Source organism: Alternaria ventricosa (genome assembly GCF_023758065.1).
Source record: "Alternaria ventricosa strain BMP 2768 chromosome Unknown scaffold_22, whole genome shotgun sequence".
Taxonomy (NCBI): domain Eukaryota; kingdom Fungi; phylum Ascomycota; class Dothideomycetes; order Pleosporales; family Pleosporaceae; genus Alternaria; species Alternaria ventricosa.
In genome coordinates this window covers 332742-351521 of record NW_026055702.1, presented here as the reverse complement: position 1 = coordinate 351521, position 18780 = coordinate 332742, and the positions used below count along the sequence as shown (strand labels likewise).

At 52.7% G+C, this 18780-nt stretch overlaps 8 protein-coding genes across 8 annotated transcripts; 4 read left to right on the top strand and 4 right to left on the bottom strand.

Moving 5' to 3' along the window:
- Positions 1-7: 7 nt before the first annotated feature.
- J4E93_009576 (uncharacterized protein) lies at positions 8-823 on the top strand (the record flags this gene model as incomplete). The annotated part of the gene is made up of 2 exons (XM_049347466.1): positions 8-118; positions 194-823. The coding sequence occupies 2 exons, from the start codon at positions 8-10 to the stop codon at positions 821-823; spliced, it is 741 nt and encodes a 246-aa protein (XP_049195472.1).
- Positions 824-1200: 377 nt separating this feature from the next.
- On the bottom strand, positions 1201-1913 carry J4E93_009575 (uncharacterized protein; the record flags this gene model as incomplete). The annotated part of the gene is made up of 4 exons (XM_049347465.1): positions 1201-1335; positions 1393-1699; positions 1847-1857; positions 1911-1913. The coding sequence occupies 4 exons, from the start codon at positions 1911-1913 to the stop codon at positions 1201-1203; spliced, it is 456 nt and encodes a 151-aa protein (XP_049195471.1).
- Positions 1914-2766: 853 nt separating this feature from the next.
- HSP60 (chaperonin) lies at positions 2767-4633 on the bottom strand (the record flags this gene model as incomplete). Its single annotated transcript, XM_049347464.1, has 3 exons — positions 2767-4280; positions 4334-4475; positions 4529-4633. The coding sequence occupies 3 exons, from the start codon at positions 4631-4633 to the stop codon at positions 2767-2769; spliced, it is 1761 nt and encodes a 586-aa protein (XP_049195470.1).
- Positions 4634-6770: 2137 nt separating this feature from the next.
- J4E93_009573 (uncharacterized protein) lies at positions 6771-7746 on the bottom strand (the record flags this gene model as incomplete). The annotated part of the gene is made up of 2 exons (XM_049347463.1): positions 6771-7242; positions 7292-7746. The coding sequence occupies 2 exons, from the start codon at positions 7744-7746 to the stop codon at positions 6771-6773; spliced, it is 927 nt and encodes a 308-aa protein (XP_049195469.1).
- A 1339-nt stretch (positions 7747-9085) lies between these two features.
- Positions 9086-11302, top strand: J4E93_009572 (uncharacterized protein; the record flags this gene model as incomplete). Its single annotated transcript, XM_049347462.1, has 2 exons — positions 9086-10919; positions 11136-11302. The coding sequence occupies 2 exons, from the start codon at positions 9086-9088 to the stop codon at positions 11300-11302; spliced, it is 2001 nt and encodes a 666-aa protein (XP_049195468.1).
- Positions 11303-12441: 1139 nt separating this feature from the next.
- J4E93_009571 (uncharacterized protein) lies at positions 12442-14389 on the bottom strand (the record flags this gene model as incomplete). The annotated part of the gene is made up of 2 exons (XM_049347461.1): positions 12442-13571; positions 13618-14389. The coding sequence occupies 2 exons, from the start codon at positions 14387-14389 to the stop codon at positions 12442-12444; spliced, it is 1902 nt and encodes a 633-aa protein (XP_049195467.1).
- A 740-nt stretch (positions 14390-15129) lies between these two features.
- Positions 15130-16313, top strand: J4E93_009570 (uncharacterized protein; the record flags this gene model as incomplete). Its single annotated transcript, XM_049347460.1, has 2 exons — positions 15130-15765; positions 15810-16313. The coding sequence occupies 2 exons, from the start codon at positions 15130-15132 to the stop codon at positions 16311-16313; spliced, it is 1140 nt and encodes a 379-aa protein (XP_049195466.1).
- Positions 16314-17614: 1301 nt separating this feature from the next.
- J4E93_009569 (uncharacterized protein) lies at positions 17615-18376 on the top strand (the record flags this gene model as incomplete). The annotated part of the gene is made up of 1 exon (XM_049347459.1): positions 17615-18376. One exon carries the CDS (start codon positions 17615-17617, stop codon positions 18374-18376), a length of 762 nt encoding a protein of 253 aa, XP_049195465.1.
- Between the last annotated feature and the right edge of the window lie 404 nt (positions 18377-18780).

Here is an 18780-nt window from a genome sequence, read left to right as displayed (position 1 = left end):
ACCCATCATGTCAGAACTCGCATTCTGCAAATCATTCCTCAGCGCCTTGGACGCCCGCCCGCCCAAGCTGTCCAGCGATCACATTGCAGACGCACGCCAATATCCCGCACAAGGCGCAGTAAGTCTTCATAGCCCATACTTTGCAGATAAAGTGCCCGTATACATGACCATAACATACTAACCAACCCACCAGTACACCCTCCCCCGCCTCCCACACCCACCCCACCCGCAACGACCAAACCCCAAACCCACAACCAGCGACGATGCTTCCACACCATCCTCCTCGTCCATCTCCGTGACGCTTAAACCCATGAAGCCAACCACACCCACCATCCCACTCAGCTCAATCGACCCATCAAAAACCTCCGTCTACGACCTCAAGCAACAGTACGCGACACAAGCCTCGTTATCAGCAGCCAAGATAAAGATTCTGTACAAGAAGAAGCCAGTCACAGATTCAAAGACACTGTTAGAAGTTATAGGCACAGATGCAGGCAGTGAAGTTGAGTTTGGGGTCATGGTCATGGCTGGCGCTGCTCTTGGCGGGGCTGCGAGTCCGGCGTCGGCAGGGACACCGGTGACGAGTCCGCCTGCTGTTGCGCCGCCGACGGAGAGCGAGAAGGGTCTTGCTAGCGCTGGAGAGACAGCTGCGGGGACAGCGACTGGTGCCGCAGATGCGCCGCTTGGTCATGGGAAGGAAGTCGTTGCGACAGACGAGTTCTGGGGCGATCTTAAGAACTTTGTTCTCCAAAGGACGAAGGACGCGGATGAGAGTGAGAGGTTACTGGGTGTGTTCAGGGGAGCGTGGGAACAGAACAAGTAGCAATCCGGCATAGCTGCTGAAGCCAAACAACTGCACTCACAGATATCCGGAAACAACATCACAAGAAACATCGCGCGCGTCACTTCATGCAAGATTCCAACACAGAGCTGTCCATCGACGACAATTTGACCAGTTTAGCCTATCAAAAGCATACCAAGCCTGATAATGCAAGTTACACCCAGCACTACCACTGCCCACATATCGCATGTTTCGTCTGTAATCATCATGCGCAAAAGCTCGCTATGCCATGACCGCTGCCAATCAACCGCTCGAATCGTTTTCATTTCATATCATTACCAACCGCAGTCGTTCCTTCCTCCATACTAACAGGTGCGCGAAATCGACAGGTCGGAAGGGAAGGTGGGGGGGAGAGGCGCTTAGCGGCCCTTGGAGACACGGCTCTTGATGCTCTCGAACTCGATGTCGTCGGCGTCGTTGGCTTGGATATCGGCGGCGAGACCGTTGAGGGCGCGCTTGATGGCTTCCTTGGAGGATGAGTACATCATGCGGGGCTGTCACTCGTTAGTCAACCTTTCCCACACAATCCTCTTCCCGTTGTTGTGACGTACGTATTGCGCCGCATCATCTGGCGTCCAGCTGATAAAAGTGATCTTGCTCCTGGAGCCCTCTCCGCTTTCGAGCTCGTACTCGACGTCGAACACGGCGTAGCGACCGCCAATGCCCTCCTTGCCCTTGCGGTCCTTGCTCTTGGCGTTGAGCAGCTTCTCGCGGAAGACGTCAAAGTTGGCCTCCTTGGAAGTCTCCTCGACGACAATCTCTTTCCAGTCGTCGCTGATCTTGTAGATAATCCATTTGATGTCCTTGCCAAGCTTGAGCTCGTTGAAGGTGCTGATGCACTCGGGCGAGACGGAGACACTGCGTCGTCGTTAGTACGTGCGGGAGCGATAGAGGGGTGCGCGAGACGGGTATCGGGGTGGTGGTGGAGGTAGGGGGAGCTATGCGGGCGCGGTCGTCGGGCAGCGACAGCTGTTGATGCCCTGTTGTTTGTTTTGCAGTACGTACCCGGATTGAGCCTGTATCCGTTGTTAGTTCGAGTTCTCTAATAACGCATCTTGAATGTTCTCACCATAATGTCGGATGTGTAAAGTAGAGGATGCTAGAGGGGGTTCGAGGCGCCAGGTAGCTTTATCAGTACTGTGGTTGCCTGTCAGCGTCGTCGTCATCGTTGCGATTGCCGCGTGCGAAGATGCAGCAGTAAAGGAATGGCAGCCTGTTCGGCCAGGGAGCGGTGGCAGCTTACGTCAATAGAGAAAACTGATCTGGGTGGATAGTTGATGTGTTTGCGGGAGAAAAGGCGGAGGAGGAGAGTGTGATTGCTGAGGCTGAGCGAGTAGTGGCAGGTGGGGTGGGGTTTTCTCGATGCACGTACCCTAGTGGGGTTCCTTCAAGCCCTGGAGCACGGCACGATACCAGACACGTTACAAGGTTTAGTTTGGCTCTGCCGCCACAGCAACGCCCTGTCAGCCGTCAAAACATCCTACCTCATGCAAGGAAAAAACTGAACAGATACTCTGCCGTGTACGTTAGTGTAATGGCTGGAGTTCACACATCCTTCAAGGTAATGGAGACTTCTAGGAGGCATTTGTTCAGTTTTTTTCGTGTATAATGTGATCCACCGATCCTATTCCTTGCAGCATTCATAACTCAAGCATATGTTGTGCATCTTGAAAACTCGTTTGAACTTGTTCATATTTCCTTCGTCGCTTTATACATCTTGTCCTTCCCAGGAGACTCTTACACAATATTGTACAATAAAAACCAAATATCCAACAATGCTGCGCTTTTGAGAAATCATGAGTGAAGAGCGGAGACCAACCCAATATCGTGTACATAAATCATCGCTGGGAAAGGCATAAGACTAAAGTCATTATAACGGAATGGGGGTATAAGAAGAAGAAAACAGACGGCTAGACTTCAGGTGTTTAGAAGCCCATTCCGCCCATGCCTCCCATACCACCCATACCGCCAGGCATGCCGCCTGGAGGTCCAGACTTCTCCTCGGGTGCCTCGACGATGGCGACCTCGGTAGTTCCGAGGAGCGAGGCAACACCGCTGGCGTCAACGAGAGCAGTGCGGACAACCTTGAAGGGGTCGAGGATACCGGCGGCGATCATGTCAACATACTCGCCCTTGGCGCTGTTGAAACCCTTGTTGAAGTCACCCTTGTACTCGTCGATGAGCTTGCCAACGATGACGGAGCCCTCGGCGCCAGCGTTCTCGACGATCTTGCGGGCGGGGTGGGTGATGGCGTTCTTGACGATGGTGATACCGAGCTGCTGGTCGAAGTTGGCAGCCTTGACGTTTCCGAGAGCGTTGGCGGAGGCCTTGAGGAGACCAGTACCACCACCGGGCAGGATACCCTCCTCAACGGCGGCGCGTGTCGCGTTCAGAGCGTCAACAATGCGGTCCTTCTTCTCGCCAACCTCAACCTCGGAGGAGCCACCGACCTTGATGACGGCAACACCACCAGAGAGCTTAGCCAGGCGCTCCTGAAGCTTCTCCTTCTCGTACTCGGAAGTGGTAGCGTCGTTGATGACGCCACGGATTTGCTCACAGCGCTGGGAGACCTGGTCCTTGCTGCCCTCACCGTTAAGGATGACGGTGTCCTCCTTGGTGATGGTGATGGATCCGGTGGAACCGAGCATGTCGGGGGTGGCCTTCTCGAGCTTGATGTCGAGGTCGTCGCTGAAGACGGTACCGTTGGTCAGGACAGCGAGATCGCCAAGGATGGACTTGCGGTTGTCACCGAAGCCGGGAGCCTTGACAGCGGCAACCTGGAGCTGACCACGGAGCTTGTTGAGAATGCAGACGGCAAGCGCCTCGCCGTCAATGTCCTCAGCAATGATGACAAGAGGACGGCGGAGCTGCTGGGAAGCCTCGAGAGCGGGGACGATGTCCTGGACAGCAGAGATCTTCTTCTCGGAGAGGAGGATGAGAGGCTTCTCAAACTCGACCTTGGCAGTCTTGGTGTCGGTGATGAAGTAGGGGGAGATGTAACCGCGGTCAAACTTCATACCCTCGGTAACCTCAAGCTCGTCCTCGGTGGTCTTGCCCTCCTTGACGGTGATGACACCCTCCTTTCCGACCTTCTCCATAGCGTTGGACAGAAGCTTGCCAATGTGTGTGTCGCCGTTGGCGGAGATGGTGGCAACCTGCGCAATCTCCTCGCTGGTGGTGATGTCCCGCTTGTTCGCCCTGAGGTACTCAACGACGGCCTCAACGGCGGCCTGGGTACCCCGCCTCAGGTCCATGGGGTTGCATCCGGCGGCAACGTTCTTAACGGTCTCGGAGAAGATGGCGCGGGCAAGGACGGTGGCAGTGGTGGTACCGTCACCAGCAGCCTCGTTGGTCTTGGAGGCGACGTCCTGGAGCAGGCGGGCTCCGAGGTTCTCGAACTTGTCTTGGAGCGAAATAGCCTTTGCGACTGTTACACCATCTGGAATGATGTCAGCGGGCAATGTTAGAGACGGAGGGGGAATTCATGCATACCCTTGGTGATCTTGGGGGAGCCGTAGCTCGACTCGATCAATACATTGCGACCCTTGGGACCCAGTGTTGTTGATACGGCCTTTGCAAGTGTGTCGACACCCTTCAGCAGTCCTGCTCGTGCCTCGACGCCAAACTTCAGTTCCTACTAATTCTCAGTTTTGCTTTTTTTAAGATGTACATAGGCAATTGCCGTACCTTGTGCGCAAACCTCTGCTGCTGGAGGTTGTAGCTGGTGGATCGGAGCTTAGAGCTCGAGTTGAGGGCCGAAGTCCGCGCCCGCGATGCGAAAGCTCTTTGCATTGTGACGGAATTGGGATGTGTAGGTAGAGAAGAAGGAATCTCAAATGTTGCTCCTAGACTCCAGCTTTATGCAAGACAACCAGGAATAGTGTGGATGTAGAGGAGGATGCGGAGAAGAGTGGTCGCAGATGTTCGATGCCTCTAAAAATTTGGGTCGCTCGACGATTGGAATCATCGAGAAGGCGCTATGACCACATCCGCGAGCTAGCCTCGGCTTTCGATCCATAACTCCATCGCCAGCCTCACGTTTCACGTTTGTCAGCGCCTGAGATTTCTACTGGACCGCAGGTACACCAAGGTTTTGTGTAGAATTCAATTATCGGGGATGAGCGTTGTGTGCATTAACCCTACTACAACCGGCCCGTCCGGGTCAGCTAGCTGCCTACGCCTTCTGGCTGACCATCAACATATCACCATCGATGCGCTTAAGGCCAACACCGAACATCGAAAATAGTTCCCGCCGCTCGGCACTAAGGCTCACCGCCCCATGCACCTTCTGCACCACCTCGATACATCTCCAAACGTGCAGGTGCTCTTCGTCAAGCTGCCAGAGTGTTCCCCTCGGTCCACTGCTCAACTCTTTCAGCATCTTCGTATTCCTAGCCTGCTCGATTTCCGTCTTCGCTCTCGGCGCTTCATCTTCAAGCGCTCTCTCTTTTGGCCAATGGCGCCATCCCGGATCAGAACAGGCCTTTCATCGCAGCTTTGGCATCCGTTGCGGCTTTACGCTTCGATGCGGGTCTACGTTGCAGTTCGCCCTTGTTTTCTTTCCCTCTAGGCGGAGAAGGGGCCGCGGCAGGAACAGCAAACTCCGCGTCTTTGTCATCCTTGTCCCCGTCCTCGAGAACAACAATTTTCTTTTTATTCAGTTTCTGCAAGAGAGTTAGCAACGCTCCATAACTAGAGCTTCCTCCCAGATCCCAAAGCGTCTATAGATGCGTTCCCTGAAAGGATCCTTCGAGCTTTGAATGTTCATGACATGAAAAAGGTATTGCTTACACGTCGCTTCGGCGGTGGCGAAAGGGCCGCGGCCTTCTCCTCATCTTTCTTTTCTATGATGTGTGAGTGAAATTCGATCACGATCAGACAATCTCAAGAAGATAAGCATGTTCATTGCGCAGGCCGGGTAGTTCGAGCTCAATCAAGATCTGCCGAACAGCGACGATTGCGGACATGGAGCAAAAAGAAAGAGATGCATCAATGCAGCAAGAGGTACACGAGCTTCATGGATCGGAGTTGCAGAAGCTGTAAGAGTGAAACGCATACCGTCTTCATGCCCAATAGGCTCAGGCTCGCTCATCTTCTCGCCGGATAGCGGCGCGGCGTCTTGCTTGTCATAGTAGGCTACAATGTATTAATACCATAGTCTTATAAGATTGGCGGACCAACTGGCAAACATACGTTGAGTAATTTCTGTAACTATATAGTAAACTGTTAGTGAGTGCTATGTTGCGTGGTGTGTTGATTGGTATTCGAATTGATGTTCCTGCCAGTCGGATGCTACAGGAAAGAGGATTTGTGAAATGCTGCACATCAACGCATGCCCATGTGCGCGTGAGTGCGGCTCCTAGTATGAAGCAGGAGTAATGACATGAAGCCTGAGTAAGTTCACGTACAGATCCCATTCTCGTCAGGTTCGGGCGTCAGCCCTGACCTCCCAGCCCGGGCCAAGAGGTCGACACCCGACTTTAATGTGGAAGTGAAACTATATTTAGCACGTTAGTCGCTTCACGCGCACAGCAGCATGTCTGGTTACTCACTTCATGTCAGATGAGGAGACATGAGGTGAGGAATCTGCAAATGAGGCATGAAAGCGCTCGCACGTGGCACGCTACTTCAGATGGAAGGCACGACCAGGAAGGCGCGAGGACTCATGTGTCGGGGAAGTACCAAACCATGCTTCCCTACGCACACAGAGATAAAGAAAGCCCCTGTCAGAAAGCAAATGAGTCACTGCGCGTTTATAGGGTTGGGGTTGCTCTGTCTTGTTCGTATTGGAAGTTTTAACTACCTAGGTAGGTCCGGATCGACTATCAGCGGCTGTACAGTATGTGCAGTTCTATTCTATCTAAGAAGACTCAGTCATGTACGTATCAATAGCATGACGCAGTTCAAACTTAGAAAGAGGCCACTGAGACTAGGAATTCCAGAGATGTGGCAGCTCGGTCGCAGCTTCCATCTTGGTCTTGAAGACTACCCACTTCGCCTGCGTTTGGTCCTGCTGATACTGAATCCTTGCACTGAATGCCTCATCCCACAGCCTTGCATATTGTCCGATTGATATACCGTTAGCGTTCATGTTCGGGTTGAGAGTCAGTTGTGTAAGGCGGTCGAAAGTCAGCTTCGCGTTTGGATGCTTCCTCTGATAGTCCGAGAGCCACGCGTTGTCGTAGTTGAATGGCAACAAATCAGAGTACTTGTTCACTCGTTTGCCCTCAACGCTGAGATGCCAACCGAAATGGTAGATCCAGCATCCCAGATGATCATCAGGAACCGCCAGCCCGGTCATACGTTGACGATGAAGGTAGACTAGTGTCCACAGGAAGGTTTGGGGTGAGAGTTCGGCGAAAGGAAAGCCGAGATTGTCCGCCAGACTACCGAGATTGAACCTGTACGTGTTAGTAATTATCCAAGAGCTAAATGATGATGGTCACGTACTGGGTGTAGAAGCCATTATACCAATCCGGAGGGTCGATGCTGTTTGCTTCAATGTAGAACCACATGGCCTCGTAAGACGGACTCGTGTTGAACTTGTGCATGGGTAGACAACCCAACACGAGCGGCATTGCCTGCGCTTGCTGCCCTGTCGACCATCGGGCGTACATAGGTGGCCGGTTCTTGATATTGTAGAAATGGTTATAGCCCATCTTGTCTGCGCGCATGAAAGGGCAAATGACAATGAGGCTGCATCCGTACTTCCGCGCAACTATGGCGACAGCGGGCTCCTCTGGGAAGACTATACTTCCGCGGTCTGCAGGGTAGAAAAGAGCAGAGTTTGTAGGCTCCGCGGCTTCTTGTGGGGTAATGCTGTCAAAGGTCGCCCTAACATCTGCCTCGTCTACAGGTCTTGTCCTATCCGTCTTGCTTTTGAACCCGTGGCTGACAAGCGCCATAGTCAGCGCCACTTGCGGTGTATCGGAGTGAAGCCAACGCATCTTCGTTCCAGCTTTATATTTGATGGGAGCATCGAAGACGAAAGGAGAAGCCGGTCGATTAAGGTCTTGTTCGTCGTGTACGACCGGATTCGGGACTGAGTTCAGCCCCGCGGGCGACAGTGGATGGGATCTTGACATCCTAGAGGAAGCGGAAGATAGCTCAGTGTAACGCTCCCTGACTGAACCTCTGGCTTTACCAATTGTGCTTGGGCGCTCCACAGAGTAGTTGGGGGGCAGTGGACCATAGGTTTTGAATTCATCCTCGTGCCACTTTGAGGAAGCGCATTTCTGGTGAACACCGTACTTTTGAAGTTCATGGCTTGGTACGTAGGGAGCCATGTGGGATAACGGTTTGCCTTGAATTGTAGTAGGGGCAGAGTTACTATGTGGACAGTTAGTAAAATACGTAGATGTATCGGCTGTGGGTGTATGACGGAGACTGACCAGATTGCGTTCAATATGAGGGTCCGTAACCTGTAGGTCACTCTCGCTATGATGAAAGGCCTGAAATGACTGTTCCAACAATGTAAAATTGGAAATCCGTTCGCTACCTAGAAACCAGAGAGTCTGTGGCGCAGGGACATGGAAGCTAGCTTGGGATTATAACTTCCTGTGAAAGGTTCGCGTGACTACGCTTTCTGCTTCGCTAAGATATCGATATGTGTGTTGCAGCAGGCGGATCCCGGGCCGGGTATACCTAGGTACGATTGGTCGCCTGCAAGGCTGATTGCGATGTGAATGATTGTCACAATAGTAACTGCCTAAAGTGGAAACTTGCTCACGCTTTTGCGTTTGCTGTGACGCAATCGCCGCCACGAGCATTACGCTAACGGGCGCCGACGATCGAAGACTGCCTAGATGCTTTCGACACGTTACTTTTCTACGCCATTGTCTTCTCTATTTCTGCGTCAAACTACGACACCAGGCTCGCTGCTCGCCGTGCGCCTCTTGTAGCCGTACCATTGCTGCTCACTCTCACATCAACTTCTCCTCTACATCTACTTCGCCCTACCCTTGAAGACCGCACCCGCGGTTCGCTCCTTGTAGCCGTATCATTTCCACCTGCTCCTACACCGACCGGCCAGCTCAATCGATTGGACGTGGCTCTTAAGTAAGTCCCCAGCGTATCGAGATATATTGACACTCTCCAAGCTGACGCATCGCTGAATAGGCTTTCTTTCCTCCTCGCTTCGGGTGTGCAGTAACGGTCCACTATACCAACTCCAAGTGAGTCACATTATTTCCCCTAATACTACCGAGATCTAACATCGAGCAGGACGCTCGAAACATCTCCGCCATGGCCTGGGTTCCCGAAGGCATCTCTGACAACGTGCTTGCCGCTGCCGTAGCGTCAACCGATTGGGCCAGTGGAGGCTCCGTGGGTATTGCTCCTCATCTGCAAGCTTCAGCGATACATGCCTTCCGTATCAACACCAAGTTCGTCAGTCAATCGATTCAGTACGAGCAAGGAATGCAAGGACAATACATGGGCGATAACGGCAAGGGCTTCGCCAAGATCTTCATCCAGGGCGTCACTGAGGGTGACGGATTTGGTAACCGCTGGGTCCCTCACCAATACCTTGACGTCGGTCCGCCGTGGGAGGATGACATTGAGAATTGGAACGTGGATCTACAGACATCAGGGACGATAAGCACCAACCAGCTGTGGACACCTTCGTCTCTGCCTGACTCAACCGTCTTGGGAAAGACCATCACTTGTCTTATAACGGCCTTTCGACATTCACCTCCATCCTTCGATTCTGGCAGAATCACGGACCTCATCGACAGGCATGGCATCTCAGCACTCACCAGGGTCATCATCGATGGTATCAAAAAAGCCGGTCTTTATTACATTCTCGCCAGCGACAAGCCATTCAAAGGTGTGGATCTGATCAAGGCCGCCAAGTATCAGATACGCGACCGCACTTCTTCCAATGAAGCTGGTGCCTATCTGAGGATGCATCTTACCAACAATAACGTAACGTTATGGACGCCAAAGGCCACCTATGCCTACGTTGGTAAGACCAATGATTTTGCCGCCCGCAATTACAACCACGATTACTCTACTTCAAGTTATGGAGAAATGACACGAAACTCCCAGAGTCTTGTAATGATTGCACTCTGCATTCTCGCCAAGACAGCAGAAGATGGAATGTTCTTTCTTACCGAACAAATATTCGTCTGTCTGCTGGAGACTTACAAACCAAATGTAGCTGATCCATCTAGAGCAACTCTTGGGACCTTGCGAACCGTACAAACGGCCAAATACTTCAAAGGCATCTCCGAGGCAGTGTTTCGCACGACTGGGTGGCAGGGCTTCATTAGTCGTGGACCGAAGTCATGCGGTGTACAGTTTGGAGCTAATGGCAGCTCCCCTTTGTTTGAATATGTGTCCAGGAACGACAAATTCCTTTATATTCGAACTGATGTGAACATCAAAGACGGAAAGACAGGATCGGTCGTTCCTATGGCCTACTATCGACGTACTGGTCATCATACATCACAGCCCGGTGTGTCCACGAGAAGTGCCATGTGCCGGGTGGTGTACAAGAACGGAAAGCGGAAGCCCGTTGTCGACTTTCTTTGGACTAATACCGCCAAAAGGACCGCGCAAACGCACCCCCCTTCTGGATCTCACGTCGAAGTTGTTTTTGAAGTTCGAAAAGACGGAACACCCCACCCGCATGCGTGGGCGAGGCTTTCCGACATTGGTCCCTTCGAGAACTGGGGACAGGCAAACTCATTTGCGTGCCGTCTCGAATGGGAGTATCCGCTGGGCTCCGGAAAGTGGCGTTTCACTTATATCCATCGCACGAATATCTACACTAGATTCGCCGATGATCAGGTGCCAGGATCATTACCAACATACAGCGGGGCCATATCCTTCCTCCAATGGCTTACGAACTCTACACCAAACCATACCCACGGCTGGATACCTAGGTTAGGCGGTGCGTGTTTTGCCTTGCAGAACGAGTACGACTTCATGAACCAGATCATTAGATTTCGGGATCAGAAGAACGACATCGTTATGATCTCTGGTCGTGCAAGATCTGACCACGAGATGAGAACCCTTATGCGGCAACCGAAGTATGGATTCGGCCGAGTGGGAGGTGTCTATGGTTTTCCAGAGGGTAGCAGCGCCCGAAAGAATTGTGATGGATGTACACTCATGGACACCAACGGGGCCTTCAAAATGGGCGTTCTTCCCAACAAGAGTTGCGTTCAGGACGAGAAAAACAGCAGCGTGTGTACGAACTGTATGGCACTCGGTCGCCCTTGCTGCACATGGACGGCTGGTGTTTCGCACAATACCGTAACGAACGTAAGCAGCGACACCAAAGCTATAGATTCCAGGATCAAGGCTGCACTGGTATCCATGCCAGTCGTCGGCATTCCAGAGCACAGGCAAAACTTCTCACAAAAGTGGAGGATTGTCACACAAGGCAATCAGATCGATGATGATGGCAGCGATTGCGATGAGGATGACATAGTCGGAGATGAGGATGACGTTTAGTACATCAACGGTGGTATATTTTGCAGGGCTTTTCATGTCGGAGTTGTTCCCAAGACGAGCTCAAGTGTTGGTCGTAAGCCCGTCGAAAGGATCTTTCGTGTCATTCTTGATTATCAACTTTTGCCTCATGTATGTAGGATAGCGGGTTGCTCTTTGTTGGCGTTCAGGAAAAAAGAAAATGGAGTTTAGGGCCGAAGAAGCTTCTCCTCAACTAGCAAATGAAAAGTTTCTAGTCTACATCTTTTTCTCTGACACTACGTTGTTCCGAATCGTTTGTATCTTGTCGCATCGAAGGATACCACGATCTAGACGACGCGGATGAGCAGGACATGAATTACCACTACACGGAGCTAGTCGGACTGTTCAAGAGATACAACGAGTCAAATAACGCGGCTGAATCTAGCGCACACTTATCGCCTCAATCGCCAACGCCATCATCCCTTAAGCGCTCCTGGAGCCGATCGTCAACCTCTTCCGATCGCGAGAAGCATCAGTCAGCACCAACGACATTGCTCCGCAAGAACAGCTCGAATCGTAGACCATTCTCACAGTGAGCTCGACGCTATTGGCGGCATCAAAAGCACCAGCGCACATCATGCGCCCTGGATCTCACCGCGTGTCCGACCGACCGCTGTAGATAGTGTCTCCTTGTTTCCTTCCTCTCAACACCTGGCTGTTAGCTCTGCAAGCTTTTCTTTTTCTTTTCATCTTTTGGACTCGCAGTTGGCGTTAGGGTTGGGAAGCTCACGCTGACGTTTTGTGATCTTATTTGGGTACCATGGCGTGGCGTAAGGATACACGGAGGAATATACCCATGGATTGGCGTTCCTGATTTCAAGATTCATGCGCCTGATGTTCGGCCTGTAAACAGGCAGGTGTTGCATATTCATTCGTCTTATCAATGCGTGTGTCGGATCCAGCATTTAGGAGAGCGACAATTTGATGCATTGGTGATGAAGCTACGATGTACGTCGAGGAACATAACACGGCTTGATCAATGAACTAGATCGGTAATGAGTTCAAACGCGTGTTTTTCATTGTAGAGAAGAGCCCTTGTTACAGGAATGGGGTGGAATAAACCGTGTTATATACACCTAATCTCACATGTCCAAGTTCAAAGCGGGTATCCACTGAAGACCTCACCGATGCACGTATCTAAAGCCAATCCTCTTCCTCAGCGCCGCACGCTCAGACAGCTGCTCCGCAACAAAGCGCACACTAGGCTTCTCGATCTTCCTAGCGCCCTCCCTCAAATATCTGCTATGTCTCGAAGCCGTGCGAACAGGGTCTGGGGTATACGGTGTCGCATCGAACCTGCGAACCAGCGGTATAGGCTTGACGTGAATCTCCTTCGGGGCACGCCGACGAGCGCGTCGTATGATTTCCCTCGAACGTATCGATATCGTCGGTTTCACTGGCTTGTACGAGTCGACGACGCGAGCAGACGGTGCTTTGTTGGGAGGGAGGGAAATAAAGTTGTAGGCCGTGGTGTTGGAGGCGCGCTTGCGGCGGGACGCTCGGCTTGTTGTTTGTGCGGTCGGTGGGTTTACTTCTCTAGATGATGGTTGAGAAGCAGTTTCACTGGGAGTAGATATGTTTGGAGTCTCACCTTGGGGCTGAGATACAGGCTCAGAACCCGTCGAGGACTCAGGAGTCGTGGTAGGCTCCGAGCTTGTAGTAGACTCTGACCTTGTAGGAGGCTCAGGACTTGTAGTAGGCTCCGAAGGCGCCGGCAGATCTTGGGATGGCCGCTTGTTCTCTGATGCGACGCGAACTTGATCGCTGCCTTGCGCTTTTGGCGTCTTCTTGGCCGCAGCATTGAGTGCTGTAATGTCTGGCCTCCTAGAGCCGGGTCCCAGTGGTTTCGGCTTAGTATTCTTTACTGTGGTGTAAACAGTGCCCTTGACAGCAACACCTCCAGTCGGCCCCTCAATCCATACATCGTATATACTGCCATGTTGTAACTTCTTCTTCTCCAAGCCGCATATGCGCATCTCTTCGTCGCAGTATAGCGGCGCTAGATTGCGGTACTCGATCGACTCCAGATCGTGCTTTCCACCGGTCTGTGCATACACGTGATGGCCTATGGTTTTCAACATGAGGAGCAGGGAAAGAGGACCGTGAACTAGCAGGTTGCGGTGGCCTTCGACGTTACGAGCGTACTCGGTATCGAGGTGTATGCGATGGGCGTTGAAGGTAAGAGCAGAGAAGCGGAAGAGAAGGGCGCGGTCGGGAGTGAGGGCATGTGAGAAGTCTGGCTTTCCAGGCGCTACAGAGAGTCAGTAGATAGTCCAGAGGTTTGCAAGAGTACGCACGCTGCAAATACTTCACGGTGGCCATCTGCCCGGCCTTGACTGCGTCCAATTCTGCGGCGGTGCGCTCCTTGAAAAAGACCAGGTTACGCTCCTCCTTCACGATGGCGTCGCCCCAATCGTCGCCGTCGCGCAACTGCTGCTCGAGATAAGTTTTTAGTTTTTTACCTCCATTCTTTCCCAGTTTGCCATGCTTCGCGATGTACGCTCTCCCTAGGGTGTCCACCCGTGCAAAACGCCGCTCGATTGTGACAAAGATCTTGGCAGTGTCGCCTTCTCCATGCAGTCGGACATGCTTTATGTGCTCCGTTCCAGACATGGGAAATTCGACTCTAAAGCCGCGGTTACGGTCGTAGTACTCGTCGGGTCGTACTTGTATCGAGCCGCCAGCCCACATGCGCCGAACCCACGGCCCGCCCGGGCTCTGCGACGCGTCTGTTCCATCTGGGAGTAATTCGGTTGTCCGCACCGCGGGATTGAACCATATCAAGTGATGGCCAAACGGCACCATGCGACTACGCACACCGGGGGCATAGCACCATTCTTGAGGTAAGAAACCTGTGATGCTTTGCGACAGCTTGAATTCGTGTGGAGTGGCGATGAACTCAGGAAGGTGTATGACGTCTCGCTGCAACATTTCGGTGCGCAGCTCTTGGAACCATGGCGGATCCTCCGAATTGGCTGAAGAATAGCATCGCAGCGGTATTCTTCGCCATTGCGTGCGATTCGCGTTGTCCCAGGCAATCCGACGTGCGCGTGGGGTCCGGAGCAGCATTGGGAAGAAGGTCTGCGGACATCGCAAGACCCGCCGCAGATGCTATCCTTGAAGTCTTGGCGGCTTAATGACGTAGGCGACTTGACCGTTTGAATGCCCATCACTTGTACGTAGCTTGACACTTCACCTATAACAGCCATTGCTAACCTCCGACATGTGCCAGTCTTCATATACTACGCGCTTGAAAAGCTGTGAAGATCCAGCAGCCATGCCAGTCCAACCGCCAATATCATGCGCGGCTGACCGCCTCGCTGCGACCCACTTGTCAGCCACACCCATCATCTTCACACCGATATACCATACACGTAGCTTGCATTGAACTCGCATCCTAACTTCAAGCTTGCAACTGAGATCGCGTTACGCGTCTTGGCGTGTTTGTTTGTGTTCCTCTTTCGGCTATCCACGAGCGTCGCACCTTCTTCACGTCCACCCCGGCTTAATCTCCACCGCCAACGCCATCGTTTCCTTGCAAACAACGCTTTTACCTCATAAGCGAGTCTCCAGTATGTGTGCAGTTTACCAAACTCGTGGGTTGCTGTTTCGTCTGCGTCTGAACCGCGTTCGTCATGCTAAGCTACGGAAGTCCACAGCGACTGCCACAACATAGTCAGCCATATACGCACGAGGTGACGGTTTCCATACACGTGAACAACGAGTCACCCCAAATTGTCACTCACCATACATCCCTGGAGCAGGAAAGTGCTGGACACCTTCACATCCAGGATATCACCTGCACAGCGATGACGAGCAAGATGGAGCTTCTGGAGTGTCCCATGTGTAACTTCACCGTGCTTCAGAAAGATGACTACATTCTCCAACTACACTTTGAGCAAGTGCATACTGCGAACTCTCCTTTCGTGATAGAAGACGACCCAGAACCGTTACCCCCGTCGTTGCCCCTCAGGCCTTCCTCACTCCGCCACGACACTGAGGACACGCCTTCCTCCGACGACTCAGAAGAGGAGGAAAGCACCACAGTGTGCCCTGACCCCAACTGCGGCGAACTCGTTCCTCTCTCCGACTTCAACGACCATCTCGAATACCACAACGCAGAAACTTTATCATTTGACGAGACTACAGGAAAGTATCATTCTCATCATTCATCCGCTACTATGCAAGGCTCGACCTCATCTCGTCGTTCCCATGCGAGTCAGTCAAGGATCACAACATCCGAGCGAAGTTTCAGCACAGACTTGTCAGATGCTTTGAAGAGGACTGATGCTCACGGCCGCAAATCGAAGAAGCACCCACATCGGCATCGGCGCGACACCGATGAGAGCGAGAAGAGTACCATCGGAAGGAGTATTCTAGGTTTTAATCCTTTTGCGAAACCCGACAAGTCCGTCAAGCCACCGATCAAAAGTGCTCGGCTAGGTGTAAGTTAACCGTCCTTTTCGCAGGGCCTAGCTAATCCCCGCAGAAATCCGAACTGGGACCCTACGCTTGGGAGAATCGAATGCCTAGGTGGCTGCACGATCAGCTGGATGCCGGCCCTAAGATCACTGCCGTCAACCGCATCGGCCGAGATGGCCGCCTAATCAAGCATGATCAGGTGCAGAACGAGACGCCAGGCATCATTCCCATCCTCGCGCAACTATCTGCTCTTGATCGGACCGTGAAGGAAGCATATTACTGCCATCCATCGACACTCCACGTTGGTAAAACCCCAAGCGAGGGTGGCTTCTGCGGTTACCGGAACATACAAATGCTGCTATCCTACATTCAGGGCGCCAAGGCTCAAGGCTACGAAGAATTTCCAGGACGGCTGCCAACTATTCTGAAGATGCAAGACCACATTGAAGATGCCTGGGACAAAGGCATCAACTCAATCGGCCGTGTTCAGACTGGTGGTATCCGTGATACCAGAAAGTACATTGGCACACCAGAGGTGACATCTTACTTACCTTCAACTGTTCTCTACTAACATGTATCAGGCTCAAGCCTTTTTTCTCAACTCGGAAATCAACTGCGCTGTCGAGCAGTTCAGCGACAATAAATATCGCGCCATTGCGGCCCACGAGCTTCTCCTCGCTGCCATGGAACGATATTTTGCGCGAGCGGCTGCCAGCGACGGATCCAATGTCTCCAAGACTCTTCTACCGCCTATCTACCTTCAGCAACCAGGACACTCGATCAGCATTGTCGGTTTTGAGCGCCGCTTTGACGGCTCATGCAATCTGGTCGTCTTCGATCCCATGTATCTCACGAGTCCTGCGATGCATAAGCTGCTTGGTCGGAAAAACATCAGGACAGCTCGACCCGAGGTTCTGTACGCATATCGTCGCGGAGCTGGGAAGCTTAAGAAATACGCTGCTTACGAGATTCTGATGTATGCTCATTAGTCAATAAGCGTTTGTCGCATGCTGACTTTGCTCAGGCTCACCGCATCACCGCCTTTGTTTCCCGCTTGGGATGTATGAGCATCCATCCTCAAGCCCGACCCTTGCATATAATAGCACAGTCCGTTTCTATGACATCTACTGAACGTTGCTCTTCTAGGTACTTCGTCAATTCCCCGAGTGCCGCTTCGTGTACGTCTTCTTCCGTGCACGCACCCTCGGATACGATGTGTATCCAGAAGACTATTTCCTACGAAACTTTCCGTGGCAACAGTACGGCGGACTGTGGTCTTGCGACGATGCTCGGTTCGCCCGAGCGGAGCCGATGAACCCACTCACAGCTCTGGCTCTACGTCGTATCACGGGCGAAGGGTCTTCGAGCTCCAGCAATACCAATAGTCCCACAAGTCCCACAAGCTTCTTCACAAACAGCTGTTTTCAGCACATGCCAGCAGACGAGCATGACCGACTTCCTTCATGGCTGGGCTCGCTCGATGTTTCGGCGAATGGCTTTGTGAGCCCACCCCGATACGGCGACAATAGACCTGTTTACAACATGGGTACACTGAGCGCTGCTCTGCCTCAGCCCAGAGCAATGAAGCCACAACTGTCACTTCTGACGGATGTTGGAAGAAAGTATCCTGGATTCCCAACGCCATTGTCCCCTACCCTGCCGGCAAAGGAAGCTTACCCTTCACCTGCATCTGACGTTGGAAATAGAGCTGCAACACCTCGCGCTATGAGCCCTGCAGTGCGTACGGTGAGCCCAATGAGCATCGACGGCTCAGCCACGTACTGGCCTCCCCTTCGTTGCGAGCCTCATGGGCATGATCAGCATGCGTTACAGATGGGTCTCATCGATAACGTTCTCTTGGGCCCTCAGCAAATGCGCAATGGATGCCGCACTCCATCAGCATCATTGCAAGTCATCACAGGTCTCGCGAGTCCTCCGGCCAGTCCATCACGATGTGTATCTCCGCGTACGACCATGCTGAAGACGTTTGCCGGAAAGCAAGGTTACCAAGACCTATCGCCAAAGTCCATGCAGGATCTAAGGATTGAACTCGAAGTCCATCCCAGCGCTCGCAATCTCAACGCCTACCCAGCGTCTCCTCCTTCATCTATTCGATCTTTCTCGTCAGCTTCCCACCGTCAGCCGGCATCACCTTCTTTTGCTATCGCCAACGGCGTGGAGTCGGAGGCAACGTCACCCATTGATCCCTCCGGTACCATGCTCTTCTACACGTCTAATCGCAGCGTCGATTCGGGCCTGCTCGGCGTCTGCCCGCTTTCTGAACCCCAGGTCGCTGAGTACAGATTCTGGCGTCCCTGCGGGAGACGCATCTGTGGGTTTGGATGCGGAGGCGCGAATGTAGGCGAGGCGGCAGCTGCAAAGCGGCTATTTCGACAAGCCGAGGAGGTCATCCCTGAGATGGAGGACGAGGTTGGTAATGACGATGCAGGAATAACGCAGAGTGAAGAGCACGAGTATGGTCTCGATGGCCAGGCCGACAACAGTACGGGTGATGCAGGTCATGCCAATGGAGACGGCAAGTTCAGCACGAGCACTTGGGCAGGTCGTCGACTGGTGATGGACTGGAACCAGTTCTTGTCAGGCTGCGAGAGGGATGGCATCGCGCAGTTCTGATTGAGTGCAGATGCGGTGAGGGGTATTGCTACGTCTCTATGACTTGGCGGCATTTCGACGGAGGTACTCGGGGGTACTCTCAGGTACTATGGGGCTCACTACAGGGTCGTGATGGCGGGCCATTGTCTTTTGAGTTTATCTATACCACTCGTTCATCACTTGGTTCTTCAACCTGGAGTCGTGCTGTTTAACGTTGCGGTTGTGACTTGTCCGCATGATGCCTTGTTCAGCTGTTCAGAGACAGAAGCGAGGCTAGGTGTGGCGTCGAGATGTCGTAGGGCATAGCTCGCAACACTAAACTGGCGTCTGAATGTCAAAAATCTATTACGGGGCAAGTGACGTGCCTTGAAATCCGAGTCAAGCTAGGCTGGACGACCCAATCGGCGATGATAACCAGCTAATCA